The following is a 23,115-nucleotide window of genomic DNA, read 5'->3' as shown; positions in this document are numbered from 1 at the left end:
TCACAATGAATTCAACTTTAGAACAGACACCTACTCCATAAACCAATACCTTCATGGTCTACGCATGAGGATCTTAAGACTACTAAAGGGGAAGATCCAATAATTTGTCCGATTCCTCTTTGCGAAAAAAAACTATAAACAACCTCTACAGCGAACAATTAAAATAAGACATAGTAATTATCCCAGATTAAAATAGAATAACCTCGAGGCAACCCTGCCGACCATCAAAAAATAATGACCAGCAAATACGATAGGTGCCTAATATCCCGCACATGGGACATAAGAGTTCGAAAAAAATTTTATTGGTGGAAAAACCCACAAAAAAATCGTCTGCTGCTTGAAGCTGTTATTTAGGATATAACTTCCTATAGTATTTACAGAATCACAAATGATGCAATCTACAGGAAACTCATTAAAACCTGTACTTTCATGAGATGTTTGATATCAGCCTGCAGCCAAGCAGTGAAGAAAACATTTCAGACATTATTTCAGAATATATTTAAATTAATAATTGGCAATAATGTTATCTTGTAAAATCATATGTAATTTCAAATGATTGTAAGTGTACAACAAACGTGTTATCACTTTAATAACGTAAATAATATGTGCTCGTTAATTTTAGTCATTAATATAAGTAAGCCAATAATGTAGTTAGCTTTCCAAAGCTATGTTATTTAATATATTTTATCCATTTCACAGAACTGGTAGTCTATAAACGTAATTACAATCGTGCTACTTAAAAAAAAAAAACATTATTTAAATAATACTTCTAATGTGGTTTTGTTTTCTTTGTGCTTAAATGTACTTCTTAAAATTAATCTTTAAAGATGAAAGTTGTCAAAGCTTTTGGAGAAAAGTAACAACTTACAAAAAAATTCTTATATTGAGTGTGGTGATTGAACAAAATAATAATACATGCTGAATCAAAATACTATATTTATTCATACTATTGGATTCTGTATTATTTCGACAGAGTTTTTTTAACTATATATATACTTTATGAATAACTTATGACACTAATATAACAGCAACTAAGACATTCGTTCATCGTATATAATAATTCTGTACCTTGGACGCATAAGACACCATACCCACTTTTGAGCAAAATGCATTTTTAACATAAAATTGACCACCATTTGACGATCTTTCTATTGGAATACAGCTCTTATATTTCCAATGTGTCAAAAATTAATATATTTTGAGTATAAAATAGTTAGGTATATAAGTGAGGCACTATTTAAGATACTTTAAACTGCTCTCTTGAAAAAGATGTTTTTGGTGACATAGAGGCTTATGCCTCCGAGGTAGAGAATTGCTTATCGAGTGTTAAGACTGGCATTTTTTTGTTTCCCCGTGCAGGCGCCACAAGACCCTGCGTCGTGGTCCGGGGAGAGAGATGCGACAAACTTCGGGTCCATGTGCACCCAGGACACGGGCGGTTCCGAGGACTGCTTGTTCATGAACGTCTTTACACCTCAGGTGCGTCCATCGGCTCTTTTCCGACGTCTCGTTGAGTGTTGAGTACCTTTCTTTCATTTGTGCTCAACCTTACTGTCCTCGCATACTAAATGCCTTGAACCAGGAGAGAGCTAAGTGCATTTATCTTGGACTGCAGAATGCTGCAGGAATTCCATAAATAGACAGCCTATGTGGTTTGTAAATAGATAACGGTTCGTACAGACACATATTTAGCTAGACTATCATTACCCGTATTAGCTGGAGCTAGCACTATATTATTAACTGGTCTTAATATAAATACATCATTCTTTGATCCATCAGGAGGTGGAGATCCTACTTTATATCAAAATTTATTCTAATTCTTGGTAACCCAGAGGTACATACCTGGATTTGGTATAATTTAACACATTGTTTCACATGAAAGAGGTAAAAAAATGTATTTGCCAAACTTAGGAATAATTTTCGCAATAGCTGCTGTTGGTTTATTAGGATTTTTAACTTGAGCCCATCATATATTTACAGATGGAATAGATGTTGGCACCCGAGCATACTTTACTTCAGCAATTATAATTATTGCAGTACCAACAGGAGACTCGATTTCACGCACAATGTTGGTTATTAAATTTTCTTGTCATTTCTTTCGTTTTTTGTAAACTTACAGCAGTATTTCTCTTTCATTTTATGTTTCGTCTAAAATTTTCTCATCAGGTAATCAATATATATTAGAAAATGTTGGTTAAACGTCAAGCAATCATTGTATAGTAATATACGATTTCTGAACCTTTGACCGCTCGAAATAAAGATTGGGAAATATCACGTGGTATAATTGGTACCCAATAACAAATACACGAGCGCTATTGGAATAAATTCATTGGAAAATTTCTTAATATAAGTGGAAATAAATAAAATAACCAACTTATTGTTAAAAAATTTTACCTTAAATTTACGAAGAACGTTTGTTACAAATGATCCAAAGATTTTCTTTATTTTACCGTTATCTTCGTAAATTTACAATTTCACCTACTTTAAACATGAATCTACACCACAAATCTTGGTATATCATCAAAACATTCAAAAACTTATTAATACTCCTGCAGAAACACTCCAATTTCTTCCACATGTGGTTTTGCTCTCAAAACAAAATTGGGAAGTCAAAATACGATGTCGTTTCTACAAAGATACCGTTATAAGAAGTTACGAAGAACTCTTAGTTTATTTGAGGTGATTTCTTCGTTGAAATGTCCGTAAGTTGACTGTAATTTCTAACAGTGTACGTCACTTACATTTTATTTAGGGAGAGTTACAGTTCTTACAATAAAGATCAAATGTCCAGCAAAAGGAAAAAGAACAAGCAATTACTGATAATATTGTATGTCTGCTAATTCGCGTAACAGGGCCTATTAGAAGTGAAGACAGGAATGAATCACGAGACACAGGGCCACAAAATCTTAACGGTTTCAGTCGGGCAATGTCGGAGAGGTAACATGTAATACGATAAAGGTTTTCAAATATATATATATAATTTTTTTCAACGTCGAAACGTATTCATCCAGTTTCGGACAAACGTCAAGTTAGCAGTAAACCCAATTTTGGAAAACAAAATCATGTTCTATGCAAGACAATGTGGTGCCATATCCATATTTGTTATGCATGCAGAACATGATGGCTAAAAAATAGTTCTGATACTTACCTATTATCTGTGTCAGGACTGTGGTCCTCCAAGGTGTGTGTACAAAAAAAGGTGTATCAACTGGAAATGATACAAGCGATTATGGTGCACCTTAAAGTACTTATTTACGGAAAAAAATGTATAGGCAGTGGTGAGATCAAATATTGACATTAATAACGTTAATATCGAAAGTGATAGTTACATATGTAAATTTAAAATTTATTTTCCAAAATTCCTTGGCTAGAAGTTTTGCATTTGTACAAAGCAGTTAGCCGATTATAAAGAAAGCAACATATGTGCGTGCATTGGTCACTAACAGGCACTAACATAACAAAATTTATACTAACTTTGCACACCCAAAAAATTGTATTACAAGATAACATAAGATTATCACAAACCTCACTCTGGGGCAAATTTATATATAAATATAACACCGTCTTCAAAGACAAATACACAAAAGAGGATGCAATAAGTATCTAATGATATTAGCTATTTAAAATATTAATCACAAAATATTAAAATATTTTTAATTATTTACAATTGCACAATAAAACCTTCTTAATTCACGAACATGCGGAAAAAGTATTTATATGATAAATTTAATTTACAAATTTAAACATTAAACATATAAAAACCAACTAATATAATCACTTTTGTAATTCCCTAAACAATGAATTAGGTAGGTTACATTACATAACTGTCCATAATTACCAAATTATTTTCATATTTTATGATTTTGGTTTGTAGGATTAATTTATTCTGTTGGTAATGTAATAAATAATTATTTTATTTTTTTGTGTACTTATGTTTTTGACTTTAGTTTTACATTATTAAATATTATTATTATTTTCAATCTTTGAGTGCTTAGGAATGGGTAGACCAAGTAAGCACGCCGCTCTAATGAGGGAAAAGAATTCTCTAGAATCAGATAGTGATAAAAACTTACGGCTTGACATAAATAGAGAAGTATGCTGTAAAACGTAAATCTGAATACGTCGAAGCTCTTGATTTACGGCGTTCAAAGAGACGGGCTAGAGATCGACCTAGACTATCAAGTGAGTCTATTGTAGGAAGACAACTTACGCTTGATGTAATACGTGAACGTGTATGAGATAGAGACATGGAGCTATGGCATGGATTTCATGATTTACTAATTAATTTGAGATTTCGTGGAATGACTGCCAGCTAAATGCGAACTTCTATGTGAAAGGCAAAGTATGCCTTTGTACGGAGAATTTGATGATGGATCTACAGTAAGAATATTTTAGACTTTAAGACCAGCCAATGACTATAAAAAAATACAGAGGTTTTGAGTATTACTGGATGAATGTACACAATTATTGCAATTGATGAATCTGGCAAAGCCACTACTCAAGGATAGACGTAACCAAGTATTTTATTCCAACTGATATAAACAATTATGGTGGTCTCTTACACGTGATTAACTTAGCTGAAAAATATCGAGTAATGATGCTTCGAAACATATCCGTTAATGATGGTTTTGTTAATTAAGCTATGGGTATGGTAAATATATTTAAATGGCCAGCGGTAAGAAGGGACCAGCTCGAAAATGGTGAACTGTTGGATGCAGTGTTGATTCAATTTGATGACGACACTATTGTGATTGGATGAGAGACGGAGACGCCTATGTTTCAAAAGCCTTAAAGGATATGTAAATTTAACGTCGAATCGTTTCACTTATTCTTAGTTGGGTCGTAATGATATCTAAGTTGCAGGGTACTAGCTAATTACGTCTGTGGTAGAGCTTGACAAGACAATTTTTGCTAAAGGTCAACAAATATACTTGGCTCTACGTCGTGTAAAACGCCTAAATGGACTGGATTTGTGTGATTTAGAACCAAAACAATGTTAAACAACCACATGATAAGTCATTAGCTAAAGTGGAGATTAAGAGCTCTGCCTTAAATTGGATGATTGACTGCTAGTGGCATGCTCAACTATCGAACAGTTAAGTTGTCGCTCCCTGTATAAATGTGTTCTCTTTACTACGATTTAATTAAGCGTGAGCGATTTACTGTCGTCCGTTGAAGAGTCCCCTTCGGGAGGTTTCCATAGGATCAAGACTAAGTTTACATGGGACCACCTCCGAGGCATGATCTATCAAACAAACAAAGAATAGTTGAAATTGGTTGACACAATAAAACGTAATGCGTGAGAATCCAACGGAAAATACATAAATATGGGTAGAAATGAAAACATTCTCCTTTTTTGAAGTCGATGAAAAGCTACAAATCCAAAACAGAGGCGCCAAACCCTGACAGTGCATAGGAAAACCTTGAGGTATGAGCGGTGACCGTAACATTACATATTACGTATTATCTTATTGGGTATAGGAAACATAATTCTCTTTGGCAGAGGTCGCAGATTAAAAAAATATATATGCAAGTATGCGAGTGCTTAATTAATCTGTTGCACATGTATGCGAGTGTGAAAGTATGCATGTTTAAAAGTATGTAAGTGTGCATGTGTAAAGAACGCAAGTGTGCAAATATGAAAGTGTGCAAGTATTCAAGTATTCAGTGTGCAAGTATGTAAGTGTGCAAGTATGCAAGTATACGAGTGTAAAAGTATGTAATTGTGCAAATTGTAGCTTTCTCAGCAAATAAGTTTCACTTTAAAACGTATTCTGAAAAAAAAACTCATTTAAGCCATTTTTTTCTTCTTCTAGAAATACAGTTTAAAGATCAAATGCGGAAACTGAACTACTCATCCGCTCTCAGCATATTCTTAAATGCTATTAGTAAACAGACACCACTCGGATATTGCGAGTGGTTTTCCAATCGCGTGATTTTTTTTCCTCCTGAACTGCTGCATACCACATGTATGGCCGAGTGGGCGGGGGGCACAGGCCCCTGGCTTCCCTCGACAACCCACGTGGCAGGCGGCAGGCTGCCACTGAAGCCCGGCACGAACACGGCTGGGTCAGCACTCGACGGGCAGGAGTAGCGACACAGTCGCCACAAGCCAGAGAGAGAGCCTAGGCGATCGAAACAACATTCGGTTTAAAAATAGTTGCTAACTCTATGTACCATAAATCGAGTGTTATATTTATATTAATCTTAATCACATCACATTAAGAACACTTTTATATTAATTTAACATTAGTTGTAGTCTATGAACGACAAATAATATTATATACTGGAAATTAAGCTTAAAATACTTTAGCCTTAAAAATGTTTTGATTGTAATATTTAAAACAACGGGGTTAAAATACTTTAAAACAGAAATTAATTTAAAATTTCGGGGGGAAAAATGTTACATCTATACTAGAGATTTAATGATCCTATTTTGAGAATTCACATCATGATCATGGATGACGTAAAATAAAGTTATATTTCTAACTGCACAACAGTTGTATTTACCCTAATATACTCGTTTTATTTACGGTTTCTCGGCCGACTTGTGCATACAATATGAAACAGAATTTTCACCTCTAGTTGCCAATTTTGCCCAACGACGCAGCACGGAGCTGGCGTGTAAGTATAAGTTCTACGGTTACATTCCCAGCGGTATAATGTATTGTCATGTAAGGGATCCTCAGTTCATCTGCTACTTAGTGTAGACAGATTGCATGTAAGCGCAAGGCTGTGGACTGGCGCGCAGTTTTCAGGTCCTCCATGGGCCAACAGTGAGATTTGAGCGATAACAATACCGATATATGAAAGAGAAATGAAGACAAAGTTGTAATTCAAGTTCCTTGAGTACTTTCAAGAATATCTACCAGATGTTTAGTGAATACAATGTTTAAAATATTTTCACTCTTCTAAAAATACTGTTTTAGAAACTAGATACGGAAACATATCTATACATCCACCCTCAGTGTATTCTTAAATGCTAATTGTAAACAGACCTCAATCTGATATATTGAGCAGTTTACAAATGGAGTTTGATTTTATGGAGCTCTGCACACAGCACGTGTGCCCCTGGTAGGCGGGGCACTTAACAACGTTCACAATGGCGTGCGGTATTCTTCACGCAATACCGATTACGAACCACCGTAAAGGCGTGTTCTCTGTCAGATGTTCAGATGTTAGGATACATCCCGCACCAACGTCATCGCTAGTCGTAGTATGCAGAATCGCGCCGGGACGCGCTCACGTAGTTTCCTTCTGTGGTAATGTTAACGACTATTCGTTGTTTACCGTGCCGTGTTTCGGGAGTGCCGGGGTGGAAGGGCAGTGGGGACGTTGCCCAGCCCGTGAACACGGCAACGCGGATTTGGACTGTGTGCGCCGTAACAACACTCACGCTTGGTTCACTTCAAGTGCCACTCATGCCAATTATTGATGTGTAACATCTTGCACTTCGGGAAACTGCATTTAGCGTAATTCCGAGAATGCAACGGAAGTCGTCACAGGACGGAAATCTGTAACCACTGTGTGCCATCTGTGGCGGATGGCGCGAACCAAATTTCACAATAAAAAAGGGTAAAATTTATGGTATTACTGTTTTGACGAATTTTAACAAGGTGGTCAGTATTTTAATAATCATTTCTCTGCAGATAATCTGGTACAAAGCCGGGTTTAGAATTTTTTCAAGTCTTTTATGCTTTTATCGAAGCCGTTTTAAATTATATGGATTTACATTTCGCTCTGCAAATCAAACGATTCGATGGTTGACGTAGCTGCTCCGGTAGCGAATCGTAGCAATGGGTGTGGAAACAACGTGTGATTCGCGTCCATAAATTTAGTTGAAAACACAATTTGCGTGTATTCATCACGCTCGGAATTATTTTAATTAATTCTGCTTAAAATTTTTGTTTCCGAGTTTAACATTGTTATGTAGGGCATTTGCAACATGAGAGCAGATGAATTTGCTCGTTACTCATGTATGGCCAGTACCGAAGGGCTCGCTCAATTGTGTTTGCAGGTGCCGAGCAGCAGAAGTAATGCAACGCTCCGGCCGGTCATGGTCTACATCCACGGCGGGGCGTTTGTGACCGGCTCAGGGAACATCGGGCCCGGCCAGCTGATAGACAGAGGAATGGTCGTGGCTTCGATGAACTACCGTCTCAACGTGTTCGGTCAGTACACTTGCATCTTCTTCGAGTTACTGGGGAGGTAATTAAACCTAAGTCGCTTGTCATGTGAGTTATAGTCGCGGCGAAGGAGAAAATTTCACCAACGTCTCGATCGAAATTTTGGTCCCTATCTTCAGGGAAGCAGCAGGTGACTGCTACTTTGTAGATGGAGACTCGGACGTCGATCGAAACGTCGGCAAATCTTCGCCTCCGACGCGGCTTCAACCCCACTAGCCAATTTGATTCAGGCAACTGCCGCGAAATCCTGCGATACTAATTAAGATTACAAAACTGTTGGAGTATCTCTACACTTGCAAACTTGCATACCCGCAAACTTCTGCACTAGGATACTCGAACACATCCATTACACTCACACGCGCATATCTTTACGCTTGTACACTCGTTTTAAATACTTGGGTATTGCAGAAATTTCCTATCCATCTATCTGTTAAGTTACACGTGAGTGGCGTGAGACGACCAAGCACCTTATATATATAATTCGGAGTAGGTGGCAGGCAACACATGAGTTGCATTACCCCAGAGTACCTGTGTACCTGTCAGCAAGTCCACATGCGGTAGCATGGGAAGGCTGTTTACACGTCATGCGAGCAGGGACGAGAGTAGCTGCTACACTAACGGGCCTGCCGCATCAATGTAAGTCGCGTCCAACTGATGTGTCGGAGCTGATGGTTCAGACGCGGATACGGCATTTGATTGGTTCACGTGAACTGTGACGTCAGGTGCTGATGTTACAGTCGCGTGGAGCGGATCTGTCTGACCATAGCTTTGAACTGTCAAGGCCAAGACAGGTCAGTCAGCACCTTCAGCGCCTGACCTTGACGTCATGAACAATATTCGTCGATGAGAAGCATGATGAGTATAAACAGTAACACCAAGCGAAAATAATAATTTCCAAACAAATGTTTTGATTGTATTTATATATTTTCGTTTTGGGCACAATTTTGTAATAATACACAACTTAAAATGGAGGAAGTTATTCTTCTTAGGCACTATAAACATTCACTAAGATTAATTTTATGGAAATAAACTCCCAAGAGTGTTAATAGGGGTGGCTTAGGGAATATTTTGGGTCGTACATTTTCTGAAACACCTATTATATTGAAATTTTCATGTATGTTTCTTATGCTCAATAAGCAATCATGCAGGTTTTTTATTTTAAGTAATTCAATACATAGGGGAGTGAAGTGGAGTGCGGGGGATTGTGTTAATGATACTTTTGTAGAACTGTAAGATCGATAAACTTTAAATTTGGTGGAAAATATTTCTCATGGTAGAGGCGTTAAAGAGGGCTCTAATGTCGATCGAGTCAGAAGTAACAATCGTAGTAGCCAAAACTGAATTATGCGCAGAATGAAATAAACGTTAATTATCTAAGGCATCTGAAAGGAAAGACTTAAATAATCCTAGGCCAAAATTTAATACTGTGAAGCAAAATTACTACAAACAACAACACCGGGGTGAACTGACCTTTGGTGTAAATGCAAACTAATAGTAAAAATTTCAATGTGCTGCAGCACGCCAAAAAGATATGAATTATCAAAAATCCTCATTTCCTATATTTATTTAAATAGTACGAATCGTAGCTTTACAGCGCTTGGCACAAGCTACACAATATAAAAATCATTTTCCAAATAATAGTGTGCCAAAATGTGAAAACAATGATTACCTATAATGAAAATAAAGATTAAAATACCAGAAAAATTATTGATAACAGCCCTACACGCTCAACTGTTATGCATATTTAAGTCTCACCTACATAAGAAAATAATAAACCATACAATTACAAAATTAAAAAATAGTCAATTTAAAGTTTCTCCTTGGGCCCGAAACCTCGTTGACAACGAATGAGTTTAACGTGACGGGCGGCAATAATGATTGCTAACTGAGTAATTTACTTCTTGAACAAACAGGACTTATTCTTACATAGTCAAGCCCAAAAGCATTCAAAATTAATGTGCAGCGAAAATAATTGTAGCATACTGTTATCACGCAGATATTTCACCAGAGAAACACGAGCGAACGCTTCAAAACTCGTGTGAAAGTCTGTCGCAGAGTGCACATATAGCGCGACGTAGCATCTTTACCAAACCCAAAAACAATTTTAAGTGTTCCACAAGTTCATGGTTCTTTTTGGCTATCAAGACAATCTTCACAGTTCAAAAATGTTCAAACATCCAATGCATCAAAAGTAAAACAATATTTTTGATCAGTTACCATGTTATTGCTGTAGTGACTGCCCGATGATAAAACATCATCACACGACTCTTGTTTCTTCCCGTGCCAGGGTTTTTGAGAGTTGACTACACTGATGCGACTGGGAACGCCGGGCTGAAGGACCAGACAGCTGCCTTGAAGTGGGTGCAGAAGAACATAGCCGAGTTCGGAGGAAACCCTAACGATGTGACCATCTTCGGCGTGAGCGCGGGTGGAGCCAGCGTCCACTACCACGTCCTCTCTCCCCTGTCCAAAGGTTAAAGTTATTTCTTTTGAGAAAAATAGTTTGTGTTTTGTATTTTAACTGGAAGAATGACTATATGTGTGTTTGATTTTACTAAAAAGGTTATATTTCAGTGTCTTTGGTTGTAAGGGAGAAAATGCTAGGTATCAGTTCATGCTTACTTTATGCTAGAGGAAGGTTTATCCGGATATAATATTCATTGCGCTCATTTAAGGAGAATTTATCAGTTTCTCGCTTAAAAATGCGTGCTTTGTCCTCACTCCTTCCCATCTGACATGAGTGCGGGTCAATATAATTTTAACATTTTACAATTAATAAATTTTACGATTTCACACGTAGGAGATATTTATTTTTTCCCTCGCTATTTTTCAAAGTAACCTCAAATCAAATGTATATAGCCTTTATCTAGTTAGAAAACAATACCTTATTATTGACCCAACTTTGCGGTATCATATTTGCAGACTTATTTTCATTGACGTATGATAAAATTAAATATATATAAGTATATATTTTTAAAGAATATAAACATTTTAATTCACAGAAGGTTGGTGATTTGTTACAATATATTCTTTAATTTCTAGATAAATATTTTTGTGGAATAGTGACTACCATAAAAATATAAAAAAATAGCCTTTATTCTTTAGAGGAAATACTAAGCGCGGTAAAATTATGTACGAGTATACAAAAATTTCACATTAAAATTAAGAATTTATACAAAAAAAAACACGCTAAAATATTGTTATCATTATCCAATATACGCAGCAGGGATTCATAAGGAATAATTAAAATAATTACAGTATAAGCGCATACAATTATGTTTAAAAAATAACGACTGTGAGTTTAATTGAACATCATCTCTTTAAGAATAATATTTATGTCCAATTATTGTTTTAAATACCTACTATAATCATAGTTTACGTTTTACGAAAATACACTGTAGCCAAATATTGTTTGAAAACCATTTCACTGAAATTATCTTCTTAATCAATTACCCTCGCAGCAAGACACCAGCCAATATGGGTTCTCAAGTGCATGGCAAGTCAGACGACTGCTCGCTTGACATTGGTTACCTGGAGAGATTAATATATATATATAATCACCTGTTTTCCAGTGTCCTATTTCATTCTGTTTTTATCTGAGGACAAGAAAAATCACAGTTCCCGAAACGTCGATACTGTTGTCTTATAGGAAGCCTACTTACTGTGTTCGACTGTGCTGTCGTCATTGTGGTGTACAGAATATCTGTTTAGTCATATCGCTGGGTTCGCCTGTGCGTCTTTGTTGTCGTTGTGTTGTCCATTTTATCGGTTTTGTATCATCGCTGGGTTATTCATTTTACAATCGTCTTGTCCAAGGTAGTTTTTAGTGTTTATTTTCTATTCTTTCTATTGTCTAGTCGCTGTGAGCTCACTGTGTTTGTCGGTGCTGTATTTTTTATTATTTATTTCTTGCATTAAATTTTCTGTGCAACCTATGTTAAGAATATCTGAGATTGCCTTATTTTTGGCTTGTTTTCTGTTTGTTTGCATATTTATATTTTTTTTGTCTGTTATTGCATTTTTTTTTTTTAAATTTCAAACAGTGCAATCAACAATGACGTATGGCTAAAACAACAGTTTAACTTTTTTTTTGCATAGGTTTGTTTCAGAGAGCAATCTCCGAAAGCGGTTCTGCCCTCAACCCGTGGGCATTTGCTAAGAACACAAACGATCGTTCCTACCGTCTCAGTTACATCATTGGAAAGGAGGCTCACAGCGCTGCCGCTTGTGTCCAGAACTTGAGGGCGGCGTCTGCTAGCGAACTTACGTCTGCTCTCAACAGGGTCCTGACTGCAGACGAGAGTACACGGTTGATATCAGTTCCCTTCATTCCTTCTCTGGAGTTCCAGAGGAGTGGAGAGCAACAATTTCTCCCGCACGAGCCATCCTACATCGAGCAGAACGGACTGTTCAACAATGTCCCGTACATCTTGGGCGCAACCAAGCGAGAAGGGGCATCGTTTGTCTCCGAAAGTTCAACGACCCAGTCGTACTACTGGCAGGCCATCAACAATGACCTGGAGAGGGTGGTCCCTGTCGACCTCGGACTTACGAAAGGCTCCCAGAAGTCCAAAGAGGTGGCGCAGAAAGTGAAGAGCTTCTACTTCGGCAACCAGGCCATCTCGTACGAGACGCGCGAGAAGTGGATAAACCTCCAGACGGACCTCTTGATCGCCTTGGGCATCGTCCGCACGGTGCACTACCACGTCAAGCACTCGACGTCTACTTACAACTACCATTTCGTCTACGGCGACGCGCTCCACGGCGCGGAGTCGGCGTACGTGTTCTACGGCGGCAAGATGCAGGGCCAGAACTCGGACGCCGTCAAGCTGGCGAGGCTGATGGGAGAACTGTGGACTAGCTTCGCCAGGGCCGGGGCGCCCAGCGCACAGAGCGAGCCGGCATGGAAACCGGCCAGCCAGAACAGCTTTCCCTACTACGAGATCAACGTTTCCCCGGCTCTCAAGTACAACATGGAAAAGGAAAACATGGACTTTTGGTTCAACATTTACAACACTTATAGCAATTACACATCCACTTTGTAGAAAGATAATACTGTATTTAAGAAAGATTAATGCTTGCTGCAACATTTCGGCTCTTTCATAGATAAAACAAATAAATTCATTTATAAATTCGTGGCCTTTTTTTAAAAATAATTAAAAAATTCAATATGTGTCTCATTTTGTGATCTACACAAATTATTCTTTTATAAAAGAGGTTTGTATTTTTTGGCTTTTCCCTTTCCACAATAAACTATGCACTTAACTTGAGATGGTAAAACAAAAGGTAATACTATATGTAGTGAATGATTACTCCAAGGTATTCGTATCAATGGCACAACCGAAGACATGGCAGATTTTTTTATGCCATTTCTGACACAAGTTTGTACCGAACGTCAAATGTTTAGCTATTATCTATCCTACCAGTAAATATTAATAACGTGGTTGACGACTTGTATCGGACTTCATTGAACATAGTTGATCCCTGATACATATGTATGGACCGTGAGTCAGTATTTAAGAAGTTCAAAGCCCATTGTGGTTTTGTAACTGATTCATATTAAGTTTGTCGTCATACAACTCTGCAAAATAAAAATGAAATTTTAAGATTTATGTTACATAATTAATTAGATGGACTTAAGGCAATAGGTTATTTAAAATTCTCTGTTTCGTAGCCTTATGGCATATAACTTGATCTACTCCCCCAGTATGTACTAAACCTACTGTTTTCATTGTTTAATGACTTAGCCTAACAAATCGCCTCAAATCTAAATTCTGAGGGAGAGAAAATCTTCCAATATAATTGATGAATCAAGATAACTTGGTGTACATTTTGAGTCATAGTGGTGGGCACTGAATAGCAAGCATTAGTGCTTCCATTTATTTTTATTGGTGTGTTTTTTGTCACTTTTTAAATAAAAAATAGGTTCAAACCAAATACAAAATACATTACAATCATTTGTGTTACAATATATAAACATAGTTTTAAAATGTTCATTAATATGGAAACCAACAATATAGTCCCTTCCGGAAAACCACATTAAACTTTGATTCATTTTGTTAATTAAAAGACTGTTGCAATGAGTACTTGAAAAAAATTATTCATATGCCCAAATTTAAATTAATAGCCATGATAATTAAAATAATTCTACAAGTTACAATGCGTCGCATTTAAGTGTTACAATTATTTTTTGCAACAGAAATGCAATAAAGTGCACGCCCGCCATGGACAGAAGTATAAAACGATGAAGTCTAATGCGCATGCGTATTTCTGCTATAGCCACGTGCAGAAGTCTTTCAGAGAGCCAACTGCGCGAGGTGGCATTAACGTGTAGGTATATAGAAACTTCCGTGAACGTTGGGAACGTTCCAAAGTGTCAGTGTGCCAAAAATCTTCAAGATAGTGTTATTATCCTGGAATACATTTTATAAACTTAAATAGGCAAAAAAAATCAATACTGTCACTTATCTGTATCGCGTATCTTTAGCTTAGTGTAGTTGTCCTCTGTAGCGTGGATGGACGCACACCGACTTTCTGCGTGGGAGTACCGCGTAAAGTACGGGTGTAACTAGTAATTATCAGAATTTTGTCACAAGCACGTCAATGCCAATGAAACTGTCAAAATATCAATAATAAGTCATGAGGGAGAGAATGGTTGGCTCGTTAAATGATTAAATAAAAGCACAACTCAGCCAAACAATTGTAACGCCCCCTGCTGAGTACACAATTTACTGTCACAGTAAATGAGTCCTTTCACAGTTACAGATTAATAAATTCTTCCTGTCATGCGCTTCTGAATCTTTAATGGGCGCCAGTACCCAAAGGTACCCAACTTAATTATTTATTAGATAGAAAATAAATTTAATACTAATTCTACTTTTATTGTTTAAAATAAAAAAATAAAATGACAAAGACGGTTATTACACTTTCGAATAAAAATACAACAACATATTAAGTAGCTAATAAAATTACGTTGGGCACAACAGATACAAAAGTTCATTTGTTAGGAGATAAAAATAAATTTAGCTAGTTCAGTATTCGTCGGTTCGCATGAAATTCAATATCCTTCAAGACTTCTGAGTGAAGTCGTACAACATATTAATTGTGCCATAATTCCAAGAAAAACTAGAGGCTTTAGTATTATTCAAAGGCGATGGATTTAAAACAATTAGGATAATCAGACAGCAGATGATCACAACCTCAAATAGTGCTATGATTCAGTGATGCGACTGCTCAGGATTCAACATAGCATATAGTCCTACCTGAAGATTTGATGATATATGGTTTTAGATAAAGCCCCAATAAAACCATTACTCTCAGAGCTTCGCCGAAGCTCGGGCGTATTTTCCTCGCCAATTTGAGAGACGTAACGATGCCATATAGTATTTAAAATGTCACGTCGGCAAGGCCCGACGCGACAACACACACAATCCACAAGATGGCACACCCCAGTTTTTTTTTCTCTTCTCTTACAAAATTAATAGCGTCTATAACCAACAATGTCATTCAAAGGTCTGCCGATCTATCGGCCAATCACCGGACTTGAATTAAGCATTTAAAAGATATTACATTTAACATTATTAACATAGAGAAAGGTTGCGAAGCTCGAAGCAATTATCCAAAACAAATATAGAAGGTAATTAACATGAAAGATATATAAATTTGTGACAAAAAATGTAAACAAATACAGAAAAACATAAATAAATTATTTTAAATTAAAGTTTCAGTGTTCTGTAATCTGATGTAATATCACAGAATATTTATACAAATAAATTAAATATTAAAAGTGGTTAAATGTGCGGAGTCGCATCTTAAAGTTCTAGGTTGATGTTCCACTTTTGTTTCACTTTTTATAACACATGTTTTTAGTTAATTAAATTATTGTTAAAAAAACTATGAATGCACACCTCAGTGAATTATATTTACATTAAGTACGCATACAACACGTAAATCTTTCCCACATCCTCCTCTCCCTCCATTTAAACTGGAATTTTGGTACTTCTGGCCGAATTTTACACGTTTGACTTTAAAAACCAAAATTAAGTTACTCTCTACATCTATTAAAAAAAAAACTTCCTGTCACCCATATACCAATAGTTTATGTTTCTGATATAAAACATTACATTTTTGTATTAGATTTACTCTAAGGAAAAGAAGCCTTATTATACTTTGTAATGCCCTAGTAAGGCCGGGTACTTCAGTTATCTAATATAATTAACTATATCCATTGTGAAGCAAAATATTTTTTGTGTCAAAAGTTATAGAACCAAATTTTTATAGTTTTTTGTCACAATTGTTTTAAAATAATTTTGGTGTTCTGAATTTAAAAAAAATAAATATTAATTCTGACGCGCGTACATAAGTACACGTAACTTTATTCATTCCTGGGAACTTTTAAATCTTGCGAATGCTAATGCCCTTATAGTGAACAGTAATTCAGCTGACTCCCTTCATCTTCTATGAAAACTTGTCCAATATTGTAAGTCCGTTATAGGATGTAAGAAACAATTCTATTTTCTACTGTGGCAAAAAATGTCAGTAGGTGTATTTAGTATGTCATGGGGCAGGGGATGGGGGTTGGGATTCAGGGATTTGAGGCGGCCATCTTGGATTACGTAACTTCCGGCGACCATCTTGGATTACGTAACCTAAAGCGGCCATCTTGGATTTGACCTTGAACTTTGACCACGACGGCCATCTTTGATTCCGCCATTTTGTTTTCTAGAACATTCCACCTAATTATGACGTCACGTCCACCATCTTTAAAATCCTCAAATATTAAACTTAGAAAATCGGGAAAAAATTTATAAAAAATATTAATAAAATTTTAATTTAAAAACTTGATGACTTCGTCATCGAGATTCTCACTTCTGTACGCAATTTGTTTAATTAGTTGACTGTTCGGTTTTGTAATTGTAGAATATTTGTAGTGGTCCGGCCCAGGTACCGCCTAAGTTCTGGCGGAGGTCGTAAATTTCCAAAACTATCGTAGTACTCGGCCATTTTTCCAGACTTTATGTACGCTCACCAATGCGTGCCATGATTCGACGATATAACTAAATTAATTATTTGCGTACTCATGTGTCTTTGGCTTGCTGGGTAAATTGTCTCGCATAAACATGCCTCGGAAGTTTGGTATTTTCAGTTTTCAAGCGTACTTGATTACTTCTATATTAATGAGTGGATGTTTCGGCAAATAAATTTGGATTTTCATTCGTTTCTTTCTCATGCCTCGACCTGATTTGTGAGGTTGCAAGTAGAATCTTGTGCCTTCTTTTTTTATTCAAAGCAATAGCTTCCATGTTGGCATTGTGTCGTTGTGCTTCTTTTAACTGCTTGCGCTTATTCTTCGAAGTGTTGACTGCCCGCACTATACCGCTCGTTGCACCGATGAGGACGCCGAGAGCACCCAATGCAGGCAAAAGCAAAGGAAGAAATCCTCCTATAATCTTCTTGTCGAGAGTCTGTAATTTTTGCTTGGCTTTTTGCACGCCTGCACCAGTCTTACGTTTGGTCTTGCGTGAATTAGTCTTTGACTTGATGGAGCTGGCTCGACGAACACCCAGTCCTAATTTGGTCTTTGCCTTCATGATTTTGGAAACGCCCCAAGCCACGATTCTCTCTTCGAGTCACGCGTTTGTCGATTTAATTATATCTTCGGCTTCCTGAGCCAATATTTTGTCAGCTTGCTGCCTGGATTTATTAATATGCAATATCGTGCTGCTTGCCCTTTTCGTCGAGAGAATTAATGCCCACGTCACCGCGAGCTAACCTTTTCGCTAGTTTAGTCCCGGGGCCGCAGAATCTGTAGCCGGGAATGTGTAGCTCGAATGGTAGATTGTTTATCAGCGAGTTTACGAGTCCCGCACCGATGTGTTTTTTGTTCTTACCTCTTCGAGTCATTACGCACAACTGACCAGAAAGTATAAATACGCTTCTTTTATACAATTACTTTATTACAATGCAGGTCGTCAAGCAAGACGTGTGTTTGCCCGTGCGCATTACGCAAGACGATGTATTTAGTGCGCGTGAATCACGACATGGCTTACTGTTGCCTTCTGCCGTACGATGCATAATGGCGGGTCCGTCCAACTGTGGCAAGACGTGTGTTTTACTGAGTTTACTGGAGGAGCCAAACGGTCTTCGGTTCGAGAACGTTTACTTGTATTCCAAGTCGTTGCAACAGCAAAAGTACCAGCGCCTAGCAACTGTTCTACAATCTGTGGATGGTCTGGAGTATTTTCCGTTTAGCGATAATACCGATGTTGTACCTCCAAACGAAGCAAAGCCTAATTCCGTGTTTGTGTTCGACGATGTAATGTGCGAGAAACAAGGCATAATACAAGAGTACTTTTCCATGGGCAGACACGCCAAGGTAGACTGCGTTTACCTGTGTCAGACGTACGGTCGTATTCCAAAACATCTCCTACGAGACAACGCGAATGTCATAGTTTTGTTTCGCATGGACGAACTTAATTTACGCCACGCTTATGACGATCATGTAAACACCGACATGACATTCCAGGAATTCAAAGACATGTGCTCCTTGTGTTGGAAAGAAGAACACGGATTCCTAGTTATAGTCAAAGACTGGCCTCTATATAAGGGCAGGTACAGACGAGGTTTCGATCAGTTTATTGCCAAACATGAGTCATAGCATTTCGAAATTCGGCCTTAGCAGTCGAGACTTACGTACTGCTCTCAAGTCTCATGACGGCGATATCCGCAAATACATTTCGCTACTGGCTCAAAAAGTAGACAGTGTGAAAAAGGAATTACTTGAGTACCTCGTAGCCATAGACCAGCGCGTGGAAGCTTCGGATTCTCGCATTCGCAACATGATCGAAGTATCGAATGCACAAAGACGTGACGATCTGAGGACTTTTCAAAGTAGTCTGAAAGCATCACTATCTCAATCGTCAACAAATTCAGATTTGGCCAAACACAAGAAAGAAGTTTCTGCGAACGAATAAAAAAGTATATAAGGAGGTCTTGCAATAAGTTTTCAGCCAGTACAATGTCGGACCTGGCCAGTGACCTTCATCGAGCTATACAGTCTGTTCGCGAAAAATATCTACTTGCTAGACGAACCAGACTTGCACGTGAGACGGAAAATGAGGAGATATTTAAACCAATCACTAGTCGCCTCGACGAACTTAAAAACAAGGAAGAACCAGCCTTCATTGTGAAGACAGAAGTTGAAGATGAAATGCCAACTGTAAAGAAGAGAAAGTATGAACCGGATCGAGAAGAGGACTTAACAAGTACAGAGTCCATGCACAAGAAAAAAATACCGATAAAGGGACATCAAGTTAATGCAATGGTCCGACCATACCTGATATTGTTTACGAGCCGGAATAATGACACGACCTACGGAGTGTACAGAAAACATAATAAGTGGTTCCTCGGTGCTAAAGAAATAGACTTTCTACCAGGAAACATTGTGCGCGTAGCAGAGTTCAAAACGCGCGGGACTCCGGGTCTGTACGAATTGCTGTTTCGCAGGGAGCCTAAAGGATATTCTCACAAAGACTTACAAGAGTACAAAAAACTGCTAGAGCTAACCAATGCACATTTTCGCGATAACGATCCAGATAGTGGTGTATATAAAGACGTAGATCATGAAAAAATGGACATTCTCGCTAATCTCTTCAGTGAACTAACAATACATGGCGAAGGTTTAAAAAAGCTAGAAAGTGGTCAGATATTTTACTATGTATATTGGGACGACCCTAATGAATTAGTTGATCGCCTTAGAATTCTACATGCTTCGCTTAGTGTAGGAAACTATTCGCACATCAACGAAATAGTCTCCATACTTGAAGAACTGAGGGAAGCCGGCTACATACAATGAGCCGAACCGGAATCGCTCGCGAACTTCATGCTCCTGCTAGACGGAAATACCTTCGTCGCAAAGTCATAGTTCGTGGAATTGACGATTTATTCCAGGCAGACCTTGTTGAGATGATACCGTATTTCCGATTGAATAAAGGTTTCAAGTACATGTTGACAGTCATCGATGTTTATAGCAAGTTCGCTTGGGCGAGACCTGTCAAATCAAAGACTGCAACTGAAGTAGCCAAGGCCATGAACAATATTTTGCGTGATGGACGTGTACCGTCGCACCTGCAAACGGACCTCGGGAAAGAATTCTACAATGCAACCTTCAAGGCTTTGATGAAGAAGTATGGCATCAAACACTACTCTACATTTAGTAACGTCAAAGCCTCTGTTATCGAAAGGTTTAACAGAACTTTGCGTTCCAATATGTGGCGGCTGTTTACGGCTAACGGAAATTACAAGTGGCTTGACATCTTGCCGAAACTAATAAGCGAGTATAATTCCACGGTGCATTCTACCACGAAAATGAAGCCAAAGGACATAACGGACAATCGCCTGCTTCAAACAGTGTTTTCCAACACGAAGAAGAAAGATCCACGAAAGCGTAAAGCTAACGTCGGTGACATTGTGCGAATCTCCAAGCAGAAAGGTATCTTCGAGAAAGGTTTCACTGCAAACTGGAGTCCCGAACTTTTCCGTGTGACACATGTTCGTGAATCAGAGCCTAGGACCTACTACCTCGAAGATTTGGACCACAAACCTATCCATGGAGGCTTCTATGCCGAAGAGATTCAGCCTACGTTGTATGCAGATACGTACTTGGTGGAGAAGATTATAAAACGAAGAAATGGACGGTCCTACGTCAAGTGGTGGGGCTTTCCACCTCGCTTTAATTCGTGGGTGGCAGATGCAGATGTCGAGAAATCCACAAAACTTTAGTAATTTGTCTGTGTATTTTTTTGTACTTGTAGTATGTAATAAAAGTATTTTAAAAGAACTTGTGGTGTTTTTATTTTCTCACACCTAACACTTTAGTGATACTTTTTTAAAATATTAAAGTTGTTTTGTATCGGCCAGGGATCGAACCAAGGACCTAAGTCGATCTAATCAATCAGTATATAGATTACAAATTTATTTAATGAATTTTGGAACTTTTCCCGAATTTCTAGCTAAATAATTACGGATTTTCAAGATGGCGGCCAAATTTCAAGATGGCGGGTGTCACAGTAATAAATGATTACTGCACTCTAGCGGATAAGAACTAAACTAACATGGCGTCAGCGCACTCTCGCCGACGATACATTGATGATGGCTTCCAGCATCAAAGACAAGATGGCGGCCATGACGTCATACTAGATGATGATAAAAAGTGGTGGGAGTCAGTCTGCCAGCACCCACCACGAGGGAAGGAGCCTGTCGCCATTTTTAATTTTTTTGCACTCGTCGGGTTCGAACCGAGGACTCCGAACTCCGTGTCGTAAATATATGTTTTTTCGATATTTTTGATTAAAATTTTATTAAGTGAATTTTTTTATAATTTTTAAAAAAATTTTCATTAAAATCGGATAATAAAAAAGTTAAAGATGGCGTGCGTAACGAAAATTGCAACGGTGACGTCATCATCCAATATGGCGGAAAACACATCGCCTAATGTTTGAGAACACAATGGCGGATCTAAGATGGCGGATCCAAAATGGCCGCCGGGGTCAAGGTCAAATGTCAAGGTCAAGTCCTGATAGAGGCTTAACTGAGGCTTGAGTTAAGTATGCTTAAGCCTCTTTAAGGACGTTTCTAGCCGCTGGGAATTTTACGGACTAAAACGGGAAATTTTCCCTCGAAACAGGAATTTTTCCCTCGAAAACGGGAAATTTTTTCTTAAAACGGGAAATTTTGAGTCATTTTGAGTCATTTTTGAGGAATTTTGAGGAATTTTTGCCGCCGTGACGTCACAAATCCAAGATGGCGGACGTCGACACCACCACCACCGCCTGGCGCCTGCGCTCGGAGCCCCTATTATATACTACTATCACAACTTAACATTTTATGTAGTTGGCTTTTGACATTATCATTTTTTCTCAAAGTAAAACCCCTGCCACATTACCTACACCAGCGACCTTTTCATGACGTTAATAGCATCGGTACAGAACCCATATTAGTTTTGTGGCCTTGTGGGCCACATTTAACCTTGTAATTAAATTTGGCTTTATTGAGGTTAATAGCTTTTAGTTTTATATAGTTTTATTTTACATTTTTTTTACGTTTTCATTTTTTATTTGATGTTAATTCATCTCTTCAAATAATGGTTGTGACTGTTAATATTTTATTTTAAGCTAAGCGCTTTATTTTGTAACTATGGATTGGTAGTTACGTGATATCGATTGTGTTTCGCATGAATTCCACTTGGTGCGCCTCCGGCGGTTTGACAATGACGTCACCGGCGCGGCCGGCCGGGAGTACGAGGTATCAGATGGAAGCGAGGACTATTGGCGAGACTCGTGGGGAGAACGCGGCATGTGACGGCGGACTGAAGAGCCGGCGGCAGCGGGCGGCTATGGGCAGGGTCAGCATGGAGACACCACGCAGGACGACAGGGCAAGGGATTTCCCGGCGATGCACACTTCGTACAAGGTAAAAAGAGGCTATGGTTACAAATGTAGTAAATTCGGCAACAAATGTAGTCAATTTTCTCCATCTGACTACAAATGTAATCCCTAGAGCCTATGCATTTCGATACTCAACTCACTTCTTTTCGGAGTATGATGGATGTATTCATGCGGTTTATAAGGCTGTGTTATTATGTAGCATGCAGGATGTATATTTGGTGTTCGCATGTTCGCAAGAGAAGAAAGGATTAGATAGGTCACAAGGGGAAAGAAAATCAAATTTGTGTTGTCCTCGTAACATGCTACAATTTCTTAAATTTGAGATAGTCGATTTTAATCAAGTGTCATCGCAGTAGTATGTAAATGGGGCTCCGAGATCTGGCGCCGGCGCGTGGTGCCGGTGCCGGTGTCCGCCATATTGGATTGTGTCGTCACGGCGGCCATCTTGGTTGAGCGTAACGGGACACAGCTTAACGGGACACACC

General features: G+C 38.1%; 1 protein-coding gene across 1 annotated transcript in view; it reads left to right on the top strand.

Annotated features, from left to right (window-relative positions):
• The window catches only part of LOC134531309 (uncharacterized), a 49,939-nt gene extending 36,619 nt beyond the window's left edge, over window positions 1–13,320 (top strand). The window contains exons 11-14 of the mRNA XM_063367003.1: window positions 1,360–1,479; window positions 8,018–8,171; window positions 10,474–10,659; window positions 12,285–13,320. Coding sequence (XP_063223073.1) covers window positions 1,360–1,479; window positions 8,018–8,171; window positions 10,474–10,659; window positions 12,285–13,231 — 1,407 coding nt within the window. The 3' untranslated portion in view covers window positions 13,232–13,320. The remainder of the gene's footprint in view (window positions 1–1,359; window positions 1,480–8,017; window positions 8,172–10,473; window positions 10,660–12,284) is intronic.
• The last annotated feature ends 9,795 nt before the right edge of the window (window positions 13,321–23,115 follow it).

This window comes from Bacillus rossius, chromosome 3, assembly GCF_032445375.1.
Source record: "Bacillus rossius redtenbacheri isolate Brsri chromosome 3, Brsri_v3, whole genome shotgun sequence".
NCBI classification, from domain to species: Eukaryota; Metazoa; Arthropoda; class Insecta; order Phasmatodea; family Bacillidae; genus Bacillus; species Bacillus rossius.
Note: the sequence above shows the minus strand (reverse complement) of the source record. Positions and strands in the feature narration are given on the sequence as shown.